General features: G+C 41.4%; 1 protein-coding gene and 1 long non-coding RNA gene across 3 annotated transcripts in view; both read right to left on the bottom strand.

Annotated features, from left to right (window-relative positions):
* The window catches only part of LOC139700722 (uncharacterized), a 118895-nt gene extending 105797 nt beyond the window's left edge, over positions 1-13098 (bottom strand). Inside the window, exons 1-3 of the mRNA XM_071599186.1 lie at positions 12075-13098; positions 8077-10093; positions 3691-4132 (exon numbers count right to left, since the gene is read on the bottom strand). Coding sequence (XP_071455287.1) covers positions 3691-4132; positions 8077-10093; positions 12075-12854 — 3239 coding nt within the window. The 5' untranslated portion in view covers positions 12855-13098. The remainder of the gene's footprint in view (positions 1-3690; positions 4133-8076; positions 10094-12074) is intronic.
* An 89-nt stretch (positions 13099-13187) lies between these two features.
* Positions 13188-25588, bottom strand: part of LOC139692328 (uncharacterized) — a 202642-nt gene continuing 190241 nt past the window's right edge. For both annotated transcript variants that reach the window (XR_011701736.1, XR_011701737.1), the window contains exon 4: positions 13188-13915. This is a non-coding gene — a long non-coding RNA (uncharacterized lncRNA). The remainder of the gene's footprint in view (positions 13916-25588) is intronic.

Below are 25588 nucleotides of genomic sequence, written 5' to 3'. Positions count from 1 at the left end.
CTCATAACCGATATAAATTATATCAAAAACAAACCAGGAGAGCAAGGATATAAGTCAGTCAAACCGTGGGGACTGCATAACATTTTTACTTTGAAAAATTGAATGCTCAATCAATCGGAGTCTACGCGTATCTACGAACAGAACCGTACGACGTCAAATCCTCGAAAATTTCATCGTAGAATTATTTACCAGGGGTCGAATAGCCCGTCAGATGTATTTATTTAACAATCGCTAAATATTTAGACAGACTAATTGAATTTATGTTTGTCGTTGGAAAAGATTTAATGAAGAGAAAAAAAATAAATAATCAACATTTTATTTTCATAAGCAATATAAAGAACAAAACAAACAACTTATGACTTTCATTATTGTCCCACATTTGATTTTATGACACGCTAACACTGTTAAATATCCACAGAGAATGAATATACGGTCGTTAGCTACGCTTAACCTTCCCAATGTTCAAGATAAGGAGACGTACGGTAAGATACGAGTAAGTTATGCAGCCCGCGCAACATCATATACCTAGGGGCACTATACCTACAAGGATCCAACGCATGAATCAAGTTGCCTCAATTTAAGAGTACATTAATTAATTGGATATCGTAAATTTTACAAGGGAGAGATGTATTTGGATCCAGAAAAAGTTTAATACTGTAAACGGTTGCGCTGAAACAATTAAAATAACTTTTCAAACAAATAAATGTTGTAACTCCGATAGATTACGTGTACCTAACTGAAGTCCATGATGAGAAATGAGAGGTTTACTAAAATTTCCTTTAAAATTCGGTTCGCAAAAATAAATTTTTTCAGTATTTTATCAAATACACCTATTCTTTTATCATTTCATCACGATACTTTTGATGAATCAGAGATAATATTTACTTTTTCTGAATAGTAGTTTAAATAGCCGTAAGAAGTAACATCTTTACCTTTCGCGGTCTTTCGGCATTCTTCCGTTCATGCATTAAGCCTATGGACATCATTAGTCTTGATAGCCTTCATCGAAATTAATTTGCGCTTTTTTTATAGCATATGAAGATATTTTGGAAAAACTGGAGATGGCGAAACATACCTCAAATTTAAATACATACATTAATATTAACCAAGAAATTCATGGTAACCATGTTTCGCTTCTAAAGCGGTTAAAATATAGCAGAATTATTTTTTTAGCGGATGCGCGAAGCGAAGTTTGGAAAAATGAATAATTGAACGATATCTGCCAAAATCAATATTCTTCCGTATCATATTCATGCCAAAAAGATGACTTTCAACAATGACATTGATCGACACCTTGTCCATGGCCGCTAAAATAGTGAGATGGCCCAGACTACGAACAGAGAATCAGAAATTCGAATTTTTAACCAAGAAGAGTCGCGTCAAAATGCAGCTTAACAAGTAAATTGTCTCTAAACACTAATCCCATAAATCGTTACTAAATAAAGTCGATTAATCACAATGCATAGCATATAGGTAACTCCCCTAAAATTTAAGAATGACAATATTTGTTTTATCACTGCTGTTTTGGAATTTTCATGAGCGCATCGGGAAATTAGTTCTACCGGTGTGCAGGATTTCACTATTTTGGTTTTTGTACGAGTAAAATAAAAATGAAATTCTCAATTCCACAACAGTCGCAGCATCAGGTGCTGCTGTTGACGTTCCACGTTTCTCCATTTCAAGTGATACACCATGCAAAGGATTTAAATTTACGGCGATGTACACACGAAGAAAAAATACGCCTAAATTTAAAATAACGTTACGTATTCAAGTAACGCGACTTTTTCATCGAATGTAGAGGAATGACGGATTCATCAACGAATGAAAAAGTAAAATAAGTCGATTTTCCTTAAATTGAAATCTAGCTAGTGTGTACATGCCTGGGGAGGGCGCTTCTTACTCTAAGTACATTATTAAAAACCCTAAGGTAAAGTGTGATATATTCGTCAACAAAAATTTCTGTTAAAGAGTAATAAAATAACCTTTTCAATGGGAATAGTCATTAGGAGAAAAATTCTATAATTATAAGGTGCCGCAACTCTATTTAAATGTCTTATTGCCGTGGTTTTTCATCTTGATATTAACGGTTGTTTAGCATATTATATATATATATATATATATATATATATATATATATATATATATATATATACATATATACACACACATAGGATAGCAGATTATCTGAAAACAGATTGTCTATTCAGCAAACATGACATCAAAATTATCGTCGATGCATATATTTTTTCCATATCAAAAGGAGGTGTACGTTACAATTCTATATCCATATTTCCGTATTAATTATTTAGTTATAATCATTCCGTATTCCGTACAAATATTTGGTTATTATTGTATATTTAGTTAATTTAATTATAATTAACAATTTTATTTAAAGAAAATGTAAATGAAATTCATGGAAAATAAAATGAAAATTACGATAATAAAAATCCGGCATCCGATCTTTAGTCATCTGCAAAAACATTTATGGAATCCAAGTATCAAGTTAATTCAAATTTGTCAGTGATCATGCGCAGGTAGAAAATCATAAAATGTAATAAGCCTTGAGAGTAAATCCGCTATAATTTAGCCGGGAAAATGGCAATAACGATATATAACCACCAAAATATTTCTACCTGCCTTGCCTCAGAGAAGATTATTACCACTATCATATATTGAGGCTTCAAAGAGGTCACCATAGCCCCCATGACTTGTCTAAATATCTACACAGTTTTCTGCGCAATGCAGTGCACTTTATTGGGGTAGTCTTATAAAACTGATAAATTTTAAAGATAGAAAATTCAAAATTAATACTTGTTCACCAATTGCGACAAATATATTTTAATATTTTATACCCACCTAATGATTTGAAAAGACAAAACCAATTTGCCAAAGTTAAATGTCATGCGAGCAATGAAATAAGTACGAACAATTCCGTTAATTGAAAAAGTAGTTGAACTTCCCCCTCATTTTATTAACGCAAGACAGTAGCTACATGGTGACCACTCCGTCGCCTGCAAATGACCGACAGACCGTCTGATAGGTTGTCTCACCTAATCCCCCCATAATTTCATCCATTTAGCTTTTATAGCGGGGCGGTGCATTTGGGGTGGTGTTGGTGATAGCCACCATGCCAGTGCTACAGAACGATTGCCGGATTGCACTGTCCATTATATAAAAATGTCAGGGTATACTTGGATTTGCTAATACTCTACATTTTGTTTTCATGGTCAAGGTACCGATTTTGGATTTTCTGGTTGTCCTAGTAGGGAAACCAAGGTGATATAACACTTTAAATGATAAACCCTTAATGGGACTTCTTTGAGATTTAACTCGAAGGAAATGCCAGCAAGGTTGTATGAAAGGTAAAACAGAATGATTCACCAAAGAGATCTGATTTCATGACATTCCATCAGACATATAACCTCGATATTTAGATAAGTGTATTATATGACTTGAAAACACTTAGCGAAAAAAATGTTTCTAGTTTTTTTGAAAAAGGCGAATCTATCTATCTACTTATTATTCAACAACATATCATTTACGCTAACTCAATTAAGATATACAATTATTCTAGGAATGAATGACCGGTTTCAATAATGAGCTCGTAAGCAAAAACCGCGAAAATATGAATGATAATGACGGCACAATATTATGAAAACGTGTTAACGGAGCAGCGTGTCACTCCCTCACCTGGGCACCCAAACGGGACTGGAGTCGGGCTTCACCCTTGACGAGATCCCCTCCTCGCTGGCGGCGCCGCTCCCGGAAGCACCGATGCCAGATGACGTCGGAGACTTGAGCGGCAGGGTCTTCGTCCGCTGCAGGGTCAGGCGAATGTCCTTAATGGCCGCCTCCACCGAGTCCGAGGTGTGCGGGAGAGGAGGGGGCGGGGGCGGCGGCGGGGGTGGTGGCGGGGGAGGAGGCGTGGGCGGCGTGGTCTGCGCCGGCTGCGGCGGAGGGGAGGGATGTTGCACGGTCGCCGCTCCCGGGATCGGGAGCTGCATCGGCGGGAGGATTTGCTGCGGGAGCGCCGGGCCCTGCTCCGCCACCACCACCACGTTGCTGTTGCTGCTCCGGTGGGGCTGGGGTGCAGGAGGCGGCGGGGTCTCCTGCTGCTGGGCGTCGGGGGAGGCTGCGGAGGAGAGAGAGAGAGGGGCCGTGAGAAAGCGAGCGAGCGAGGGGTGGGGGAAGACGAAAGGGAGGGGCGAGAGGGGATTGCCGCTTTCTGGCATCGCCGGGTGGGGGGGATGGAAAGGGAGTGTGTGGAGGGGGTGCCGCGGGTTTTTGAAAATCTTCATTAAAAAGGAGGGGAGCGTGGAGAGGAGGAAAAGAAAAACCTAGGCGGCGGGAAGGTAATGCTTATGGGGCGGGTGGCTACAAATAACGCCTAAAGGAGGGTTGACACCGCATCCCGTATATACACTCGGAGCCTAAAATTGGGCTTCCCCAACACACGGCGATATAATGAGGTCACAGCCTAAAAACTGCCTCTTGCCCCCCTCCTCCATCCGAGAAAGGAGTTTTCTTTCTCTTTCGGAGTGCGGCCAAGGCGGAGCAAGGGGATCTTAAGTTTTATTTTTCATAAAGGAGATGATTGAGTTCCGGGGGAAGAGTGGCATAAATTTCTGTAACAGGGCAGGCAAAGCTTTTGTGAGGGAGGTGGAGGAGAAAAATACCGTTAAACTCATGAGAAGGTTGGGGCCTTAATGATCAGAATAAGTATATTTGAGGCTTACTAAAAGAGAGTCATGAGAAGGGCATTATGATTTCTCTTAATAATATATAGTCTCTTTTCAGACATTAAAAAAACCAAAACAATAAAATACGACTGACTAAAATGTACTCGGAAATTAACCAGATACTCCTTTTCACAACTAAATTATTAAACAGCATCAGATTTTTTAAATCATAAATACGAATAAGATAAGTTACAATAAGTAAGGAGAAATAACTGTACGTCTGGAATATATGAAACTGTTAGTTCAATAGTTTCAGCCTCAACTTTGTGGAAGTTCATTTTAATAAATGAAAAAGAAACACTTTGTTTCAATCCACCACTTTATTACAGGTACGACTAGTTTCGACGCTACGGCGTCGGCGTACCTGAGGATGACGCCGTAGTGTCGAAACTAGTCGTACCTGTAATAAAGTGGTGGATTGAAACAAAGTGTTTCTTTTTCATTTATTAATATGAAACTGTTATTATTTTAACTGTAGTATTATATTGGTATTCGCAATATTAAAAACAGCCATTCAAAATCATAATTAGAAAATAATTCCGTGGCTCGTAAAAAATGGCAGCCGTTAAGGTAGGTTTTGGTTGGGCAAAGACACTAACCACGGCTACAGTTCTGAGCCTCATTTAACATGAGAAACCTGCATTGCTGCACAACACTTTTTCATGCTCCTAATCTTCGTCTAAAATACGTACTTCCAATAACTCAGCCTTCCTACAGCCTCTATTTTCGAAAACGTTGATATTCTTGTTTTGTTTAAATTGGTTCTCATCGAAGATGTAACAGACTTCTTTTAGAATGCTCTTAGCAATGATTTTAATTTGCCCTGGCCTCGAGAATTAACTAGGAACAATTGCCGAAAGACCGCTGGAGATAACTGAAAGAATTTGGTTACAGGGAATTGTTTTATTTCACCATCCGTGACTTATTTATATAGTAATACGCCTGATATTACGAATTACAATAGGAATTCGTCGAACTAGTAACAGCTGGCATTTGAAGTAGAACGTGTTCCTTAAGTAACACGCTCCGTTATTGATAGAAAAAATATCACTTCAGGATTCCATTGAAAATGGATATACCTTTAATGTAGATCGTCAATTATAATGAGTTATGTGACCGTCTATGAAACTTCACTCTTTATTTACTAATTCTAAAACTATTACTTCATTTACTAATTTAAAAATTATAAATCAAGTACACAGCTTTATATACTTGTATACTTTCGTTTTTTTCTAAATATTTTATCATTTTTACAACGAAAATGAATGTAGCACGGAAGATTTATTCGTTTGGTGTGATTACGGGCTCGATTGGATTTACTTTGCGTAGACGCTGGGTCAACAAACTCATGGAAAGAACACATACTTGTACATTTACGACAGTTTCAGTTCCTCATTTATCGAGTTAAAAGCCAGTTCAATGAGTTTGGGTGATGCAAAGGATAGGAATACCTATTAATGGGTTAGCAATTCAATCCTCATAGACTGTTCCATGATTCCTGATGCGGTTTTGGATGAGATAGGCAGAGGGAGATTAGCTCTGCAGGCTCACAGGGGGCACTTGAGGTGCAGAAGATATTATATAAATAGATGATTCACGGTGTTGGAGCATAGAAAAATAGAACGAATCTACTTACTTTCACATGGATAGATTTTATGAATAGAATGAAGCTAGGATCATCCGAAATGGTAATAATTATTAGATATGCCAAGAAGGTATGGTTTTGATGCGCGAAACAGTTTATTCCCGTCACAGAACATGTATTTAGTGGATCTAATGAACTCTCCTTTTCGTCAACCAAGTTTTTCACTTCTCGCAGAAAAAGCGACGCAAATGTAACACTTCTAGTTCGACTAAACAGAAGTTTCTGAATTCATGTAGACCACATGAATCTGCAACAGAACCTTTAGTGGCTCTATTCATTAACGGTAAGTCAAAATGATAACCGGCGACGATCAACTGACGCAAGCTTTTCTTCACTAGCAAAAATTATAGTTTAAGTAATACGATATGGTTAAGATGGTAATCGTCCAAACTGAACTGACTAAAATGATTGAAGAAATGAATTATATCAGTTTATTTTGACATTAAGGGAATAATTATATTTACATTTTACAGGATTGTTTAAAACTCCCGGAATATATTTTTTCCAGCTCTATGCGTGCTACGAAAAGAAACTTAGTCTAAACATTCTACTTAATCTAACATTAGTTTGGTTACAACCTTTTGTCAGAAATGGCCAAAATCTGACGAAAAATTACACATGGTGAATCCCATGTTATTTGCCATCTTCACTAACAATGGTAACGATTGATTAATGACATCCACTTGGTTTATCATTACTCTTAATACCGAGTATTATTCCAACCGTGATCAATTTGTCTTTTTCGACAACTAAATAAAAAATTAAAGGAAATATAATTTCGAAATTATTGCTGTTTGCTTGAATTTTACAATTTACACATACATCTACCTCTTATTACGGCGAAGAATGAAAGAGGAGCATTCATGTCTTCAAACTTCTGATCGAGGTTTTTGCCATGTAAATGAAAAATGTACTAGTTCTACTTTTTGAAAAATATTATGTGGGATGTACTAAGATTTAAATGGAGAAATTAATATTAAAAAATAGTCGGACTACTGCTCTCAAACTTTACACTTAACGCCAAAAAATACGAAGATAAAACAAAAGAAGTAATCCATAAAATACGAATCACGACAAATGATGAATAATAAAAGCAAAATAATGCAATGCGGATAGCATTTAACTATATCCCAGGATTCCTGCTAATCAAATCCTTCGGTGAGTACATGCCCACTCGCATGCGATAATAAGGCGAGAAATAAATTGCTCAAGGGATGAACGCGAGAAGTCAAGAAAGTCAATCCTTTCCGCGTGCCCACAAAACGGCGCAAAGTCACAGGCAAAGCACAGAGCATTAACGGATGAAGAGAAACGCTAATTAAATTGCCTGGGAAAGACGATTTCAGATGCCTTCACAAAGAAAACATCAAGACTGTGAACGAGAGAAATTACACATTACGAGGGATGTGAAGCGTAAAACGAGAGTCCCCATAATCTTCATAGAACTACTGTAACCCACTCAGCAAAAATTAGGTACATATTTTAACTAAATGTAACATTTAATGCATTATAAAAGGCAAGAACATACATTATGATACAGGATGTAATACAAAAACTTCCATTGCTGAAAGACATGCATTAAATGACCATTTCTTTAAAATAAAACCTTAGGAAACCCTTCTTTATGGCAAATATGCTAACGCTACCGTATATAAACTCATTGGTTGAAGATAAAATGAAGTAGTCACTCACCCAGAGGATCGAGAGCCTCCAACTCAGGGTCGTTCACCACTGAAACTCCAGTTGCTTCCCGACTTCTTATCAGAAAATCCCCGACTCCTCTCAGATCCACGATGGGGGATGGCGTTAAAGCTGAGGACTTTTTGATTGGGTCACTCTTCTGGGCCCGACTCCTGATCTCCCTCTCTATCTCCGATATTTGCTTCTTCATAAGCATCACCGTGGGGTTGGATTCAGCCGAGGAAACAGAGACGGAATTGGCCGGAGTCGGAGGCTGCGCCGTTGAGACCGGAACCGCCACTCCAGGAGACTTCGGTGACGACAAAGGCGGAACTTGATCCACACCACCACCCCTCTGCTTCCCCAAGACCACCCTATCCGATGGCTGGCCCGCCACCACCCCGGTCCCCCCGCCTCCACTCCCGGCCATCAACATCATCCTCATCACTGCACTAGCCGAGGCACTAGTTGGGTTACCTCCCACGGCCCCCACATCTCCGTCCTGATCTTCTACGTCGCTGGCATGTCCAGAACTAAGACCGTCCTCGAGCACGGGCATGCTGCTGTAGAGTCTACCACTCGAGTTCAAGGATCCCTCGTTATCGAGGGATAGCTCGCTCTCGATGTCGTTTGAGTCGCAGTCAGTTGTCTCAGGGGACAGGGTGAAGTTTCTACTGAGCCCAACCTGCAGTCCGACCTCGGTCTCGCCTAGATCTTCCGTCTCCGGATTTGTCGACGGCGAGTCCGCCGACAAGTCCAGGAAGTGACCACCTGAGGCACCATCCTGTATGTTCGTCGCATCCCTCCCAGAAGCCATCGCATCTGAGCCTTCTTGAAGGGATATTAAGTCAGGCGTCCCACTCGCCACCGGTGCGGAACAGGAAGACGTCTTCTTCCTCTTCTTCACTCCGCCGGAACTGCCATTGGCCCCCCCAACACCGCAACCTTCGACCACAATCACAACTTTCTTGGGAGACTCCTCCGCATCGTGGATGAAACCTTTGGCCAGCCGTTGCCCGACATATGAATTGCCGGCGTGGCGATGCAGGTCGTATTCCAGCTCCCGAAAATCCTCTCCCAGGTTTTGAGGCACTACCCGATCGTCATCCCCTACGGCACCACTACCCTCTCCCGGCATGCTCTCCTCGTGGGGCTTGAAGAACTCCTCCAAAACCTTCCTGGTCTCGGAGAATTCATACAGGAAATCGTACGAGTCCGATGTCTTGCTGTACTGGGACTGGGGAGAGCTCTGCTTTAGGAAATCATCATCCCTCGCAGAGTTGGGGTCTCTCTTGTCACTGCTGTTATCTCCTCCTTCGTCGTCATCTTCATTACCCCTATCTACGTCTTCGTTCTCGTCATCGACATCTTCTTCGTCACCGTGCTGCTGCAAGGAGGAATCTGACGGGTGAACGTCCAAGGTAGTTTCCTCGCGCATATGAGGTCGGACGGTCTCTTCGGGCGACAAAACCGTGATTCTTCCGCCCCCGCTTCCACCCACGCCACCCGAAACGGCACCACTACCGATGTCCAGGTCTCCCACGTCGTCCACAGTCATCTCGGTAGCAGCCAGTCCCTCTTCCGCCGCCGTCTCTGCCACCGCCGTCTCCTCTGCTACGACCACGGCGGATGCCTCCCTCGCCGCGGCGTCTTCATCCTCCTCTTCCTCCCCCTCGTCGTCCTCCTCCTCTTCCTCGTCCTCCTCATCATCCTCCTCGTCCTCCGGTGGGAGTATGCGCTGGGGGAAGCCAGGGCGAGGAGGGTACACGGAGGGCGAGGAGAGGAGAGAATGGGCGCTCGGGGGCAGTTGGTGAGCTATGACGCGAGTGGGAGGCGCGGTGGTGGTCGCCATCGAGTCGACGTAATTGGAGGACAACCCATCTGGGGGAGAGGAGGCAGGGATGCGGGGGCCGTATCTTCTCGGGGAGCCCTCGTACTCCGCAATGGGAAGGCTGCCTATTACGCGCATGACCTTAGACCTCTCTGGAGATAAAGAGTCCACCTCTAAATCCGAGCCAGAAGTGGCCACCTGTAACAATAATGACGCCAAGGCTATTTTAGAAAGTTATGGCAGATCGCCTTCGTTAAATGAAAGAATTAAAAACATCAGCTGCAATGAAAACGACAAAAAAGATAAAAATGGGGCGCTTGACTAATTATATAGGAGATACTCAAATCATTTTTATATAGTGATTTACCGTAGCAGAAATTTATGAGCATTGTGTAAAAGGCAGAATATTTACGGTTCACACCAAGATACGAGGGTCATCCGGAAAGTAGTACCCGTTCGTGCCGCATGAAGTGCTGACGACGCGAGTAGCCGCTGGACGAGGTCAGATAGCTTCAGTGGCTTGTCTGCCTTCTCTGAGCCAAGTTGCGTGACGCTAGCATTGCCTGTGTTGTTTCTGTGATTGTTTACAATGTTTAAAAAAATTGAGAACGCCGCCAGTTGTGAAGTGAGGGCAGTGATTAAATTCCTCAATGCAAGAAACGTTCGCCCATGTGATATTCATCGCCAATTAAATGAGGTGTATGGAGACAATGTAATGGACGAGTCGTCTGTTCGGCGGTGGTGTCGCAACTTCAACATGGGGAGGGGGAACACACACGACGATGAGCGTTCGGAGAGACCGTCTGTCATTACAGACCAACTGGTGAGCTCAGTTGACGAATTCGTGAGGAACGATCGGCGCGTCACAATTGATGACATCTGTGAGCATTTTCCCAATGTTTCTCGAACAATTGTTCATGAAATTGTTAAACACCATCTGCATTATGCAAAAATTTGTGCAAGATGGGTCCCTCGCGTATCTCAATGAGCTGGCGGCGAAGGACTATGCAGCAGGAATACAGAAACTTGTCACACGTTATGACAAATGCCTTAATTTGCTTGGAGATTATGTTGAGAAGTAGTTTAAAGTATCCTCTTTCAAATAAATTTTTTTATGTTTGTTAATATTTACTTTCGTGTCTTTATTTCACGAACGGGTACTACTTTCCGGATGACCCTCGTAGAATGTAAAATCAGCAAGATATTGCATCGTTCACCGAATTGAAATGTATTAAAATTACTACTTCCGAAAAATAAATGAAAACGTAAGTAGACCGAAAAAAAATGAGGTACTGTGAATACAACATGTTTTCCATGAGGACATGTTACTCTGGAGTGATTTTATCTTTATATAATACCATGAACCTCTTCACAAGTTTATTCTTTATTTATAGATATCTGCATTCTGGACAGAAAACACTTCTTATTTATTTTCTACCGTTTTAAGTACGGTTTTACAGGCTTGAAAAAATGTAGTCATTAGGTGGTTGTGTTTTGTTTCTATAATAAGAAACGATTGCACAAATTATACACAGGTATATTACTTATTGACGACAGAAAAACTGATCCAAACTTAATTAATTAAATAGTGGTTTGGTTTCAAATAAATGCGCCGTGTAGGCATTTTCCATTCAAAAAATTCAATACACGAGCATTTCGAGCATGTAAACTTTATTTTAGTTGATTATTTTTAGGCCTAAATTGAACAAGACATTAGTCAATTTCACAAAAATTACTTACTATGGTACAACCGGAGATATTTTCTGAAGAGTTGCCAGAAGATGTCACCTACTTGATGAAATCATTTATACTATTATAAATAATTTTCGTTGAGTCCACTAAGTGTATTTTTAATTTGAAGATACTAAAAAAAATCAAGCTAGCAACCCTTACATTATATCAGATTACTGAACTTTCTACCAAAAATCGTTGGGAAATCATATTCCTCCAAACTGAAGTAACATTTGAAAAACATATGGGAAAGGCAAAAATAGGCTAAGTAATTAGCTTGTTATGATGCGCACCGTATTTCTATCCCATCGAAAGCCTTTCAAAATATTGGAAACACCTAGTCTTACAGAAACAAATAAAATTTGCTAATGTAAATTATATGCATATTGCAAATGGCAATGCGAAAGAAAGCTCAGAACAGTATTAATACGTGTGATAAGCGTACTACCTTGAAATAATCCGATGCCGGGCGATGGTAGACTGGGCTAAGTCGTTCCCTGGAGGAAGACCCCGAAGAGTTGCCCTCATCCCGATCCTCCCTTTCGTCTCCCCTCATCCCGCAGTCTGAGCCATCCGGCATTCCCAGTTCCAGCTTAAGCCCGTCCCGGATTCCGTGGGAGGACATTATCGGCTGGGGAGAAACCTTCGTAGCCCCTCCCGGCGCCCTCAAACTGGATGAGTTGGGGGGTGGTGGGGGCGGCGGGGTTGTCTGCTGCACGGGGGACACTACTGTGCGGTGGGACGCCAACCAATCTCCTATGTCATCGAACACTACCACATCGCCTCCACCACCCACTGGGGCCTCGTAAACCACGGGAACTCTATGCTGCCGGTGTTGAGGCTGAGACTGCTGCTGCTGGGAGGAGGGTAAATGCATGGAGCCCTTTTGAAGCGATCTTCTCGCTTCGAGGATCTTACGAATTGAGTGAACCTCTGTTGAGAAAACAGTCTCCGTCACAAGCTGATGACCAGCTGCGGCAGGGTTCGCGGTTATCGTCGGCGTTTCTCTGGTGCTATTGGTCGTCGGCCGTATCCCTATATCGTCGTAGACTACAACGTTCCTCGCCTTACCGTTACTACCTCTAGAGTTGACTAAGTGACCCGAGGAGGACCCCCGGAGTTCCCAGACACTTCCGTTGTCCGGGACGACTGATATCGTCGACGTTGGTGTTGTGGCCGATTGTTGCTTTCTCCTCTCACCACCTCCTCCGACACCGATCTCATCCATGCTAGCAGATCCACCAACAAAACGCTTAATCCTGGCGGCTTTGCTCTTGCTCTGAGAGAAAACCTCCCTCCCTCCCGCTATCTCTATCCGAGAATCCCTCAACTTGTACTCGGAGTTCCTCCGGGAGTTATGCTTCTGCGAGGAGTCTGAGTTGGCGTCTCTGATGGTGCGGATGTGGTGCTGGTGGACGAAGTGCAGGTGATGCTGCGAGCGGTTGTGCCCGCCGCTGTCCTCGTCGTCCTCGTCCTCGTCTTCCTCCGAATTCCCCCCCTGAGCATTGCCCCTCCCGTCCTCGATACCGTCTCCCACCCCCTCATCATCCTCGTCCTCGTCGTCATCATCGTCCTCCGCCTCTTCCTCCGATCCCGTGGAGGGGCGGTTGGAATCATTAGCGGAGGCGACGTTACCGCCAGACGAGGACACAAGCATCACCCTGCCCGGGGGTACCGAGTCGTATCCGCTTAAGACGTACGCGTCCTCCAGGTGCCTACGGTGGGGTGGGGACAGCGGACTCTGGGGAGAATCAACTGTGTTCTGCGGGGACAGTGGACCAGAACACACACCAGTGCCATTGAGGGCCACCGGCCCGGAAGACTCCGCCATTGCTGCCAGGTTGCCGGCCCTTTGGGCAGCTGGTGAAGCTGCTGCTGACGAAGGTGCGCAGAACAAGCTAATATTGTCGTTCACGTCGCAAGCCGTCGTCGTTTCGGATGGGTGTCCCCCTCCTCTATGGGATCCCGTCAAGGGGATGGTCAGCGAGGCGGGGCTATCGTACTCCTGGACCGTGTTCAGGTTGACATCGCTAAGTCGAGGGCGGCACTTTGGGAAAAGCTTGTTTATCTCGGGATCGGTGTCACTGCTGGTCTCGAGGTTGCCCAGCAAACTGGTCATGGCGGCCGAACATCACCACAGATTTAATATCTACCACACTCCGCGACTACTTCACATCCCTTCCCACCACTTTGGTGCCCTCGTCCTCGTCTCCACTTTACGTTATTTGTATCCCTTTCTAATGTCTTGTTCTTAACGTAAAAATAAAGCTGATCCGGAGTTTTAGGCACCTGAAAAGTGAGAGAGAAATTATTTAGTTTATCTTTAAAACAATCAGGTTTAGCTTGGTACATAAATCTGTCCTTCAAAAACAAAGGATTAGCATGGCTTTAAACTTTATATACTGAAAACTAAATTATACTAAATTCATTGAAATATTTGCAATAAACTAATTTATTATGGAAGAATTAACCCCAGCCATACTCTTAATAGTGGGCGAAGAATATGACGAGAAAAAATTTAAGAGGAATAAGTAAAATATATAAATAAATAAAAATAAACTATAACATAAAATTATATAGTAATGTTAGAACAGAACAAACGATCAAATAAAATACAATAACAAAAATACTCTGGCTAAAGTGTAATAGATAGCATTGACCCTCACCCTAATCAAGCACTCACCCAGACAGGGCTTGCGAGATATTTCTTCCTGCGCCAGCAGCCCAACAATCACAAGTATAAAATAAAAACAAATTAATCACGCACTCTTCAGCTTGGATGTACTAAATAGCATTGATCCTTACTAGTCTCAAGCATTCATACGCCCAGGGCTTGCGAGAGATTTCTTCCTGCGCCAGTGGCCCTCCAATCACTCACCCAAACAGGTCTTCCGTGGAATCCCTTCCGACATTAGTATTGTAACTCGCACTTTGGGAAATGGTAAGGGAGGTGGCCGGAAACTTTCAATTCAATAACTCATTGTATGCACAACACCACAAGGGCATTCTTTAATAAATACTTGATTATTACTTGCACCATATACCAATCCGTGAATTTTGGAAAATATATTTATTAGTTTGGTGTTCAAAAATATGGAAAGGTATTTCCTGCAACAGACAAAATGTGCGTTTGCATTGCCATACGAGAGATTGTATATGTCTATGAGATTCTGATGCTATGAGCTATCGTATGGTTCAAATAAGTAGTAATATTATGAATAAATGCTCTCATTAAGATATTAAAACAGGAATTGCATTATTCATTAGATCTAAGGTTATTCATAATGGTCAGCCAAACAAGATGACGACATCACACTGAGTCAATACTTCCTCTCTATTACGTCCTAACTAAGGAGGAATTATACGATTCTTATTAATAGACAGTTCTTATAAACGAGTAAATTAATTAAAAACCTAAATGCATTAGGTCGCACAGAGGTCTAGAAACGATTAAACGAACTATTTACAAAATTATTAAGTATTTTTTGATAACTCATGAACTCCTGGCCAAAGACAATTATCTAGAAACAAAACCTACATAAAAATATAATAAAAGCTAACGTCAATGATTTAGTTAATCTTTAACGAGATATAACTAAGAATAATTTTTAAATATGAACCCTAAAATTATGAAAATATATTAAGATAGAAGGAAAGGAAGAAGAGGCAAAGGGAAAGAACATAGGAAAAGGGTCGACCTGTTTTACGAGTTGGTCGTAATCAGCTTCATGGCCGTCACTATTCGCAAACAATTGCTGATTTTAGCTTTTCCTAGCGAAAACCCATTATGAAACGGAGAAACCGTTGGGAGATAAAAAAAACGCTCGGGACCGTAGCAATAAAGCCTTTGAGACAGTACAATGCTTGCTCGGTTTCGCGCTAAATCACGAGGAAAATATATTTACTATGGTGTGCTCAAGCATTAATTTTCATATATTTCGCACATTTTACATCAACCGTAATGTAGAACTAGCAGCGAAGAAAATGTATGCATCAATACTTACAAAAAAATTTATCAATCTTCAGGACTTCGGATTTTATTAATAAATGAGCAGTAACAAACACTTCTACTCTCTCACGAAAAACCAAAGAAAAATACGCTTTCAATACTCATCTTTTGACGAAAGTAAGTGCAATACAACATTGTCACCTCTGCTAGGAACAAAAATTAAGAAATGGCTTATGTATATAAACGTCAATTTTTGATGAAGTATGAAAACGGGAAATTTTATTTCGCCGAATGAAATTTTTTTGAATAATATTTTTTGCCTACAAATTTTTAAAATTAAAAATTTCCAAAATCGCAATATAAAGTCCAAGGAAATTGAATTAGCCAAGTGACAAGCTAAGCAACAACTATCTGTACACCCATTCACCTTAATTTAGAAACCATTCGGACTCAATTAGTTTCTACACGACTCTCTAATTTCAACTCATTTACCTGCATACAAAAACCTACATCCTATATATCACGTTCGATTATTCTGAAAATAGCACCGATCCTCAGAACAGGGACAAAACGTAGACATTTAAAATATTTTTATCACCAAAGTGGAATAAATTGAATTTGCAATTTACTTTAGGTGGCAAAAGGTACAGTTTAACTTGAATAATGCCCGCCACGGAATTGCGTTTCTCATATATTCAATTAACTGAAACACTGGAAATAAGAGTCTGCCGAAGAGATATTTGGAGGAGAACAATAAAAAAATGAGCTTCTATGGCATGGAATAGTTTCTCCAGATATTTTAATGGATGTGGGAGCAATAGCAAGAAAAAATAAATACAAAGGAAGATGTAGTCTCTCAAGTGTGCTTAACTTCAAGCTAGATGCCGACACTTACTATTGCATTAATTAATCATCAATTTGAGATAATTGCTCAATATACATTACCTAAAGACAAATTATTCACACAAAGTTAATCGAATTAGATTGTATATCAGACGGAAATGCCCATCTGACGGTAACGTATATCCATTATGTAATTCTGGGGTAATTAATATTTTTTTTAAAGTTACTTCAGCGATTAGGGTTTTCAATAAAAATATCTCGTTGCTTTGAGTACATTCAATGATTTCAATCATTCGCTGCAAGCGAGTTCTCACTGCGAATACCGTCAGGAGCCGAATATAATGTTAATTTTATATATCGCTCTTTGCGCAGGTTTTAATGACACCGACATGGGCATTCATTGGATCCAAATTGAAAAACGTTTACGTTAAAAACAAAGTACTTTGCATGAAAAAGCCTTAAGTGAATTTCACAAAATGATTGATGCATGTTTTAATAAAATTACGTAGACGGATGAACAGCACATCCAATCTATTAACAAAAGGCATAAATTATCCAAAGTAATCCTAGTCCAATATTGATGGGGTGAACACTATTACCTTAACTGTTTGTGGGCTAAGCCACCTTACCATCAAATGAGAAACGAAGTACCATTTTTTTCATTTTTAAATACACATTTTATATATAATAATAGTTAACGGTCTTATACGCAAAATTTATTTGAATTATGACAGGGAAAACCAACTTTTTAGTCAGCTTTTTAGGACATTCTCAGAAGGAAGGCAAAAGTAGTATCGGAAACGATTTTTACCTGACATGACCGTACGTCGCAGTGCGCTCGCACCACGCAGGCTTGGTGGTGGCGGGTCTGAAATTCAACACGCGTCATGCACCAATCGCCTGTGAGCGTTCGTTCAGGCTAGATTGTGTTTTTAGGGCACCCCTGTCGAGTGACTCGGTGCAAGCGCAATATTCAGGGGACGATTGAACAGCGGTATGCCGTCAAATGTTGGGTTGGACTGGAGAAATCGGGTACATTAACGTTGGAAACGATTCGCTAAGTGTTCAAGGATGAAAGAATGTCACAAACTGCAGTTTTTGGGTGGCACAAGCACTACAAAAATGACCGAGAGCGAGTGAAGAACGAGCCCAACCGCAAAGGACGACCGTCGACGTCACGAACCGACGACAACGTGCACCGCATGCGTCAAATGCTGAATTCAGACCGTCGGTAAAGTGTCCGCATGATCGCATATCATATTGGCATTGATAAGATGGCAGTGTACACTCATCTGCACACAGTTTGCAGTGCACACATCACCGAAAATTTGGCGATGCGAAAGAACTGCGTTGAACTCGTCCCGACGGTATTGAGAGCATTCCCCAACGCCCTTTCTCAGTCCCAGCAGACTATTTTCTATTCCCAAAAGTGAAATCCTCCCTCAAAGGACACAACCATGGGACCCTAAGAGCTGGCAAAGAGCTTTGCACGGGTACCCTTAAGAACCTTCCGGAATCCGCCTACCAGGGAGCTTTCGAGTCGTGGAAAAACCGCTGGCAAAAGTGCGTCAACGCTCAAGGGATGTACTTTGAACCCTTTTGAGTCACTGCAGCAATATACGAAATAAATCTACATCTCCGAAACTTTTTCTGGTACTTTTTATACAAAACTTATATATTAAGCATGCTCACCACACAACAGGAAAGCCCAAACGTAGTTTTGGGTGTAAAAATAATGAAGTTGAAAACTTAATACATTTATAAATTCATTACGAAAACATCTATCAGTAACTGATAGCGATTCTTTTTTACGTCCTCACCGAGATGAAACATATTTAAATCGATTAATGAATTAAAAACTCATCGCTCAAACGACGTAATTTGTTCCACTGTGTAATTGGATGAATTTCTGGAAAAGGTAAATCAAATTACGAAAAAAATAGTAGTTTGGAATTAGAAACTGTAATGAAAGCGAATTCAAACCAAAAGCTTCAATCAACAATAATAACGGAGCTATAATTGACAGCAAACAGCAATCAAATCAGTGGAAGTTGCAAATAAGTAAAGAGCATGCAATTAACTCACGGGCTATTGGGTATGCACGCATTATGTTCCAGTATTACAATTAACATATTGTCATTGCAAGATCCTCTTCGACATTTGCTTGACAGAACGAAACATCATTCGGAAATTGCGGAAGGGAAAGGATAAAAATCAATTTATCACAGAGATCATACAAGAATTGGACACACTCGAACCATAAATTTTGCTCACAAATGTCGTGCGCCTTTCCCGAAGGGAGAGTACAACCGGGGAAAGGATGCAGGCGCATCTACAAAGGATACTCTCTGCGGATTCGGTCATTTCTTTTCTTAAAACTATCCTGAATCCATTCAATTTAGTGCCACAGTTAAAATATATCCGAATAAATGGAGAGGACCTCGAACGAAGGACAGGAGGAAGAGTTAGCCGGCCAAGGACATAACAGTTCCGAGTGGGAACAGGAGGCCATTGCAAGAGCATTCTGCTCGGAAGGATGGGAGGAAGAGGAAGAAGTTCCCGCATTATCTGAAGAAGGAGAGGAGGTTGGAACCGAGCAGAGTCGTGATGCGACCATGGAACAACGGAGGTGAGGTGAGAAGAGGAAAAAAATAAAAGGATTTAGAATGGAAAGGGATAGAGAGAGGGGAAGAGGACGAAGGGGGAGGGAGAGATAGATACAAGAGTGAGAGGAGGCCAAGGTAGGCAAAGAGAGATGAAAGACTTGGAGGGAGGCAGTTGAGCGTACGGGAAAAAGGGGACGATCCTAATTCCTTGTCTTCCAACTACATTTACGGAAACCCATAGGGGAGGATGCAAGAAAGACGTTCGCTTAGCCACTTTAGCCGAGAACAAACACACTAAAATCCTATTAAGACACGCAACAGAAAGCACGTAGCAGGCTCCAATGAGAAGGGGAGACAAAAGGGGGAATAGCACAGACTTGCATGCAAGCAGGAAAAGGAGCGGTGGAGAGGAAGTGGCCAGCGCGGGAGCAAAAAGAATGGTAGGGGGGAGGACGGAAGAGGCGGGGGGGGAGGTGTGGCGCGGGTGATGGGAATTGGCCACAATAATGCCCATCTCTAATCCCCACACGGAAACCGGGATTTAGAACTCGGTTGCGTTCATTCGTGTATCGTCATGGATGCCAGCAACAAATTAAACTACTCGACAGAGAAATTTATCTTTCACAGGGCGAACGATTGAGTTCATTCGGCAATACGTATAAATCCGACATCAATGACGAAAGAGACCGTTTTTAATGATCAAACCACAAAAATGCTGGCGTTAGCTAGAACATGGATGTAATTTTAATTGATTTTTTACAAAATATGCACGTCACAACATAAACAATCATAAGGCAAACATTTATGGCATCGAAATCCTAATCGACATCATAACTACAATTTTTCCAATAACATAAAAAAGGCAATAATTACAGACCCACCAAACAATTTTCCAACAAGGTAAGACATCAAGGAAAATTATGAACAAATATTTCGAAAGCACTAGCATAGTAAATGGTACTGTATGGATTACAGATATATCAAATTACGACAATAATTCTTATGAGAAGGAATCACAGTAGCAATAATCTAATCTTGAAAGATGGAAGATAAATTCCACAAATTGAAATTACACATTGTGAAGGAAATACAAAAACCTTGGAGGCTTGGAAATCGCACGGAAGCTCAGTTAAGTGAAAACGATATCATTATCTTTACACCGCCATGGCCACTAGCTAGCTCACGACCATTATAAAAAATAGAAAACATTAATATTTTTATATTGGATATCGCAGCAGAATGGACTTTCTAAGTAATTGGTGGGATAGGAAGCCAAAGATAATCCCTATCAACCTCTAACTAGGCAAAAAGTAAGAAATGCATCACATGATAACTTTTCTTTTTTAATCGTAAGATTACAGAGGCTATCTAACTAATAAACCTGACATGAGTGGAAAACTCCCAATTGATATAGCTTCATGCAATTCCACTTGAATTGATTGAGCCTGAAACCATCTTCAGCAAAATGAGAACAGCTTGTTGGGTGGGTATCACTTTAAATCTTAATCTGAACGAGCCATTCGTTAAGCCATAGGAGGAATTTCTCAAAACAAGATTTATTCCACTCACGGGGATGCGCTGAATATACCATTGCCCCTTACTATTAAATTATGCCTTGTGACTTAAATTCCTCCAAGGACATATTCCCGAATCCTCACTAAAATCTTGAAAAGCAAGCTTGAGGAAATACCAAAAGATGTAATATATTCAAATAAAGAAGCAGCTTTTGTGTTTGACGTCCGTGGGTTCCTTACACTGTTCGACACTGAATACTTGTATGTCAGTGGTAGGAGATTCTACTCCGCAGTCTGTGCGGTCGCGTTGTTATGATAGAAATTGAAGTGGCATAATCGTTTAAGAAGAAGTATGACGGGCTCTAAGTAAGGAGATATGAGGAAGAAAACATCACAGTGAAAGAAGTAGCATAAAAATGAAAACTTCAATTCATAATCGCAAATGGAGAAGATGCGATTTAAAAGACATTGCGTGCGGTGTTGTGGGGCGAGGTCTACTGCAAGGATAATATGAAAATTATTAATATTAAAACAAGAGTTCACCATTTTCATTGAAATGGAAGGTTTTAATAATATTCATCACCCGCTATTGCCTATAGGAATGATCTTCGTCGAAGATTTAGTCGACTGTGAACCATAGACTGACTTCGTCTGCCCAAGGCTTCCACCACAGTATCGTATCATCCGTATTCAATCTCGACTGACACAGCAATTTAAATTGAGTACATTCTGGGCAACGCAGTAGTATGTATATTGGGTAATTAATTCTGTTGGAAGCCAGACCAGACAAAGTTGACGAAGAACGAGGTGGGAATACGGAATGGGAATGAAGATACAGAATTACGGAACGGAATTAGAGCAGAGGAAGCAAGGGTTTGGCTGAATGGCAGAAGAGGGGAGTGTGAGTGGCACGACATGAAATGCAGACCCTTCGAGATTGGCTAAGGTTAAAATAAAAAGGATAAGACAACTGCGATCTTTCAAATCTTTCTGTTTGCACATAAGAAAACCTTATTTATCGATGTAGATTTCGGACGCATGAAACACACAACCCCTACAACATTCATAGTCTTAGGTTTGAAATTTTAATCTGGAGAAACAAAATAAGTGACACAAAAGTTCATTGACTGCCCAAGCGGGCAAGTATAAACCATCCCGGTGAGTGAAGTCCCACCTTTACCGGTCATTGTAAATAAGAAACGCATGGCATTGAAGAAAGAAACATGGCTGAGGTGGCCGGTATTTTACGGTAGCCATCATCAACAACGAATGAATCAAGGTATAAAACGAATTTGAACGCATTAAATACAAATTATGTCTCATCAACAGTTAACCCTTTCAGCTTTAACTGGATAAAATCATTTTTTTATGAGGAATGGGCAAATAGTTCTCCAATTTGGCAAATAACATTTTACGAGACGTACTTCAGCGATATGTTAAGTATTAAATATTTTAAATTTCTTCTGTTAGTTACATGAGTTAGCTTACTTTCCAAGAAACATTAACAAGCCGTTTATTTAAGCCCTTAAAAGTTCGCCTATCCTATTACACATTATTTAGCCTAAATATTGAAACGAGTAGATCATAAGTCATTTTCTAACACTATTGTTTTTGCGTCACGGCCTCTTGAATATTCTCAAAGGAAGCGAAAAGAGACACACCAGGTCCCCTGTCGCGAAGTTCCTAAATTGATGCCTACCAACGGTGAACTGGAGTCCTTGATTAATAACGTTCCACCCAATTACGTGATTAAACGAGGAAGTTTATAACGAACGACTCTACCGAGTGATGACATGGCCACAGACGTAAGAAAAAGAATTAGCGCCCGTGTTTCATTCCCGGATTCAAAAACACAGACACTCTGCTAGAGAGGTAGTTCAATCTTCTTCAGCGTCACGATTCCACACTGAATTCCTCTCGGGGCACTGCACGACGAAGTGCGGCTGCGGAAATCAAAACTCAGCCACGCGCGTCTTCGATTCAATCTCCTCGACATACGTACGCCCAGCTACCTCATTTCCTCCATTCCTTACTTCGCCTCACCCCCCCCCCCCTTTCCATAAGTTTCCAGTTACTCCCGCTCGATGAAGGGGCCGCCGGTGCTCTCCATCGCACTCCCCACTTCTTATGACTTCCGAGTGCATTTATCTTGTGCATCAAGTGGCGTGCTATATACCGAGAGACTCCAATTCCCATCTGTGCCTCCTCATATCCTCGATTCTCGAGTCCGCTGTCGGTACTTCCCTGAACCCCCGGAGTTTCTCCCAGCAAGTAACTCATCCTTCTTTAAGGAACCACTTGGACGTTTAAAAATAATCTCAATCTCTGACTGAGGGAGGCCGAAACGGGTGATCGGGCGCAGCTGCGGATGATACTCTCGTAACTTCACAGTCAAATTAGTACGGTAACATAAACTAAAGTTACGATTTCATTCGCCAAAAAGAATGCAGCGAACAATTGAGCGAAAGCCAGTGTCGCATGAGGCACCCGTGGGACATATGCATTAGTCTACGCTCTCAAAAACGTTTTATGCCGACAAGTTTTGGGGGACGGCGAAAGATAGGCTCTGATTGCCAGAGCAATGAAAAGATGAATGTAAAAGAAAGCCTTTTTAATATACATCCACGAACGCCAGGATGACTCAGCAAATAGTTTCAGAAAATGTAAAGATTTCACCAGCGTCATATAAAAATATATGCATAGGCTTGCAGCAGCTGCTTCAATCGCGATATTATTTTATTGAGGTCCGCATCCTGGGGCATGCGATTACATTTTTCGAGCCAGAAAAATAAGGAAGATAAATATTTAAAAAATAACTACATGGGAGAAACTAAAAAAAGTTATCGAAACAAGAACTACTCCATTCATACCGCCGAAAATTTTTCGCGCATTCAAATAATGAAGACCCGAAGGAAATAGCGACGCCATGGGTGCCTAAAAGACGGCAGAGAAAAAGAGGGGAGGGCGGAGAATATTGGGAAATCAGGGCGCCACAAAACGTATTTAAGGTCATCATCCATGGCGGGATGGAGGCTGATAAGTCTGAAATGGAACCATGGATGCTCCACTTTCCATGCATTCCCTACTCTTTAGGAGCGGAAAAGAGAGAAAAAATAGTTCAGAGCTCAGACGTCTCGCATATTGGCTAGCAAAAGAATGCAATACTGGGATCGAAATGTAGAACACATCGCGTGGGGTTTAATCACGCTGATTGCATCCGGCAGGAAGTAGGGCGGGATTTATTTACAATTGCCCTTTGAGTGATTCGCAATTAAAATGGGGAAACCGCATGGAATCCACCTTATATTGAAGCCGAGTTTAAAAAATACAAAACGCTGCCGTAGAATACCTAGCACTAACTATCTTTTAGAGAAGTTCGAAAAATTAGATGTTATTCACAATTTTATCGCGGAAAAGAAACACTCTTAAAGAAAGAAATTAGTGATGAGCCACGCTATTTGACGAGTATCGTGCAGAAAGTTCAGAAAAAACTATTAATATCTTAAAGCTCACGTTCGCCCGGTAAAAAAACATACAGGGCTTCATCAAATACGACAAATTAATTCTCGGTGACTTTCATGCAGCTAGACTCCAGCTTTACACTGTATATCTCTCGGTCGCATCTCATTATACCGAAACACAACAACAGTGAACGCTTCAACGGAAAAGTACGGGAGACAAAAGACAACATTCAGCCCGGTGACAAAAGCCTTTCGCCAACCATCCATTAGTGCACCCTAATAAAAATTCCCGCGAAAGTTTCAAAACAAAAGGACGCCGTTATTGACAGCACGGAGAAACATTTAAACTGCACAAACAGCCAGTCGCCTACTTGTTCGGTAAACGAGATTTAATTTTTTTCTTTCGGTCATATAGGTTCTAAATGCGACAACGTATTTTGCGTCAACAATGAAGTGTGAGAACAAAATCTGAAAACAAAAAACTCAAAATTTATTTGCACCATCCCCATTTATTTTTAATTCAAAATTACGAAAAAAACTTGCCAATTAGCTCCTCTGAATCCCTAACGCGGGGAATTTCTCTGGGGAAATGGATTTAAGAAAAAAGTACCCCAAAAATACGCCGACGAAAAAATCCAGTGAGATGAAGCAGCACAGTAGATAATTTGCCGTTTCGCTCCAATTTTTTCCGCGTCACCCTCACCACCCTGTCGATATCATCCGTCTCCAATGAAAATCGCACCACAGGGAGGGAGTAGTGAGAAAGGGGTTGCGCATTGGGACAACAAACACGCAAACGCGAGAAAGGGTTCATGTCGAAAAAAAAATAGAGTCGGCCTTGTTTTTCGACAAAAGGATATCGAAAGCAAAAGATGCATCTCGGTCCCCATTATTAATCCTCGCGGCAGTTGTATCTTCTGGGTAAAGCCACGACGAGTACATTCTCTCTCTATTCCAACTGAATTCTAGTTCGCTCGTTCCCCACGCCGGTCCACAGAACCGGAATACGCATCCCTTCCTTGTTCCCAAGTCTCTCTGCCGACACAGTTTCTTCCACGAGACCCAGTCGCCTTGTGATGACGCTTTCGCCATCATTAGCGCCTCTCACCATTTCCCTCCCCACTATCGCCCCTCTATGCCTCCAAAGAACTGGCAACGCACGGCAGCGACATGGGCAGCTCAAATACGGGGTTCTGATCATCGCTCGTCGGACAATTTCAAGATAGAGATCGGCGATTTATCTGAAAGATTCGATTCCACTGATTTGGTTGAGATCGCTCGCTTGAATCGCTCAATCCTAGAGGTCGTCTAAAGAGATCGATTTAGATCAGGTGCATCGGATCATACTATGAGCGGTTGAATACGTCCAGCTGGATTGATTTGGGTAGTACGCAAAAGAGTTCATAGATAGATAGATAGATAGTCGTCCTTATTTTGGGGCGAGATTGAGACTATAGAGTCTCTTATATCAGAGTACCATAAACTGAAATTGAAGTAAAAACGGTATTGGAAACGCCCCATACACTTTGCTATTAAATTTGCGTCGTTTAACGGTCATCCCAATGGATTTAGCGAATATAAATTTAAAT

This window comes from Hetaerina americana, unplaced genomic scaffold (assembly GCF_022747635.1).
Source record: "Hetaerina americana unplaced genomic scaffold, ioHetAmer1.1.p SCAF_1, whole genome shotgun sequence".
Taxonomy (NCBI): Eukaryota; Metazoa; Arthropoda; class Insecta; order Odonata; family Calopterygidae; genus Hetaerina; species Hetaerina americana.
Note: the sequence above shows the minus strand (reverse complement) of the source record. Positions and strands in the feature narration are given on the sequence as shown.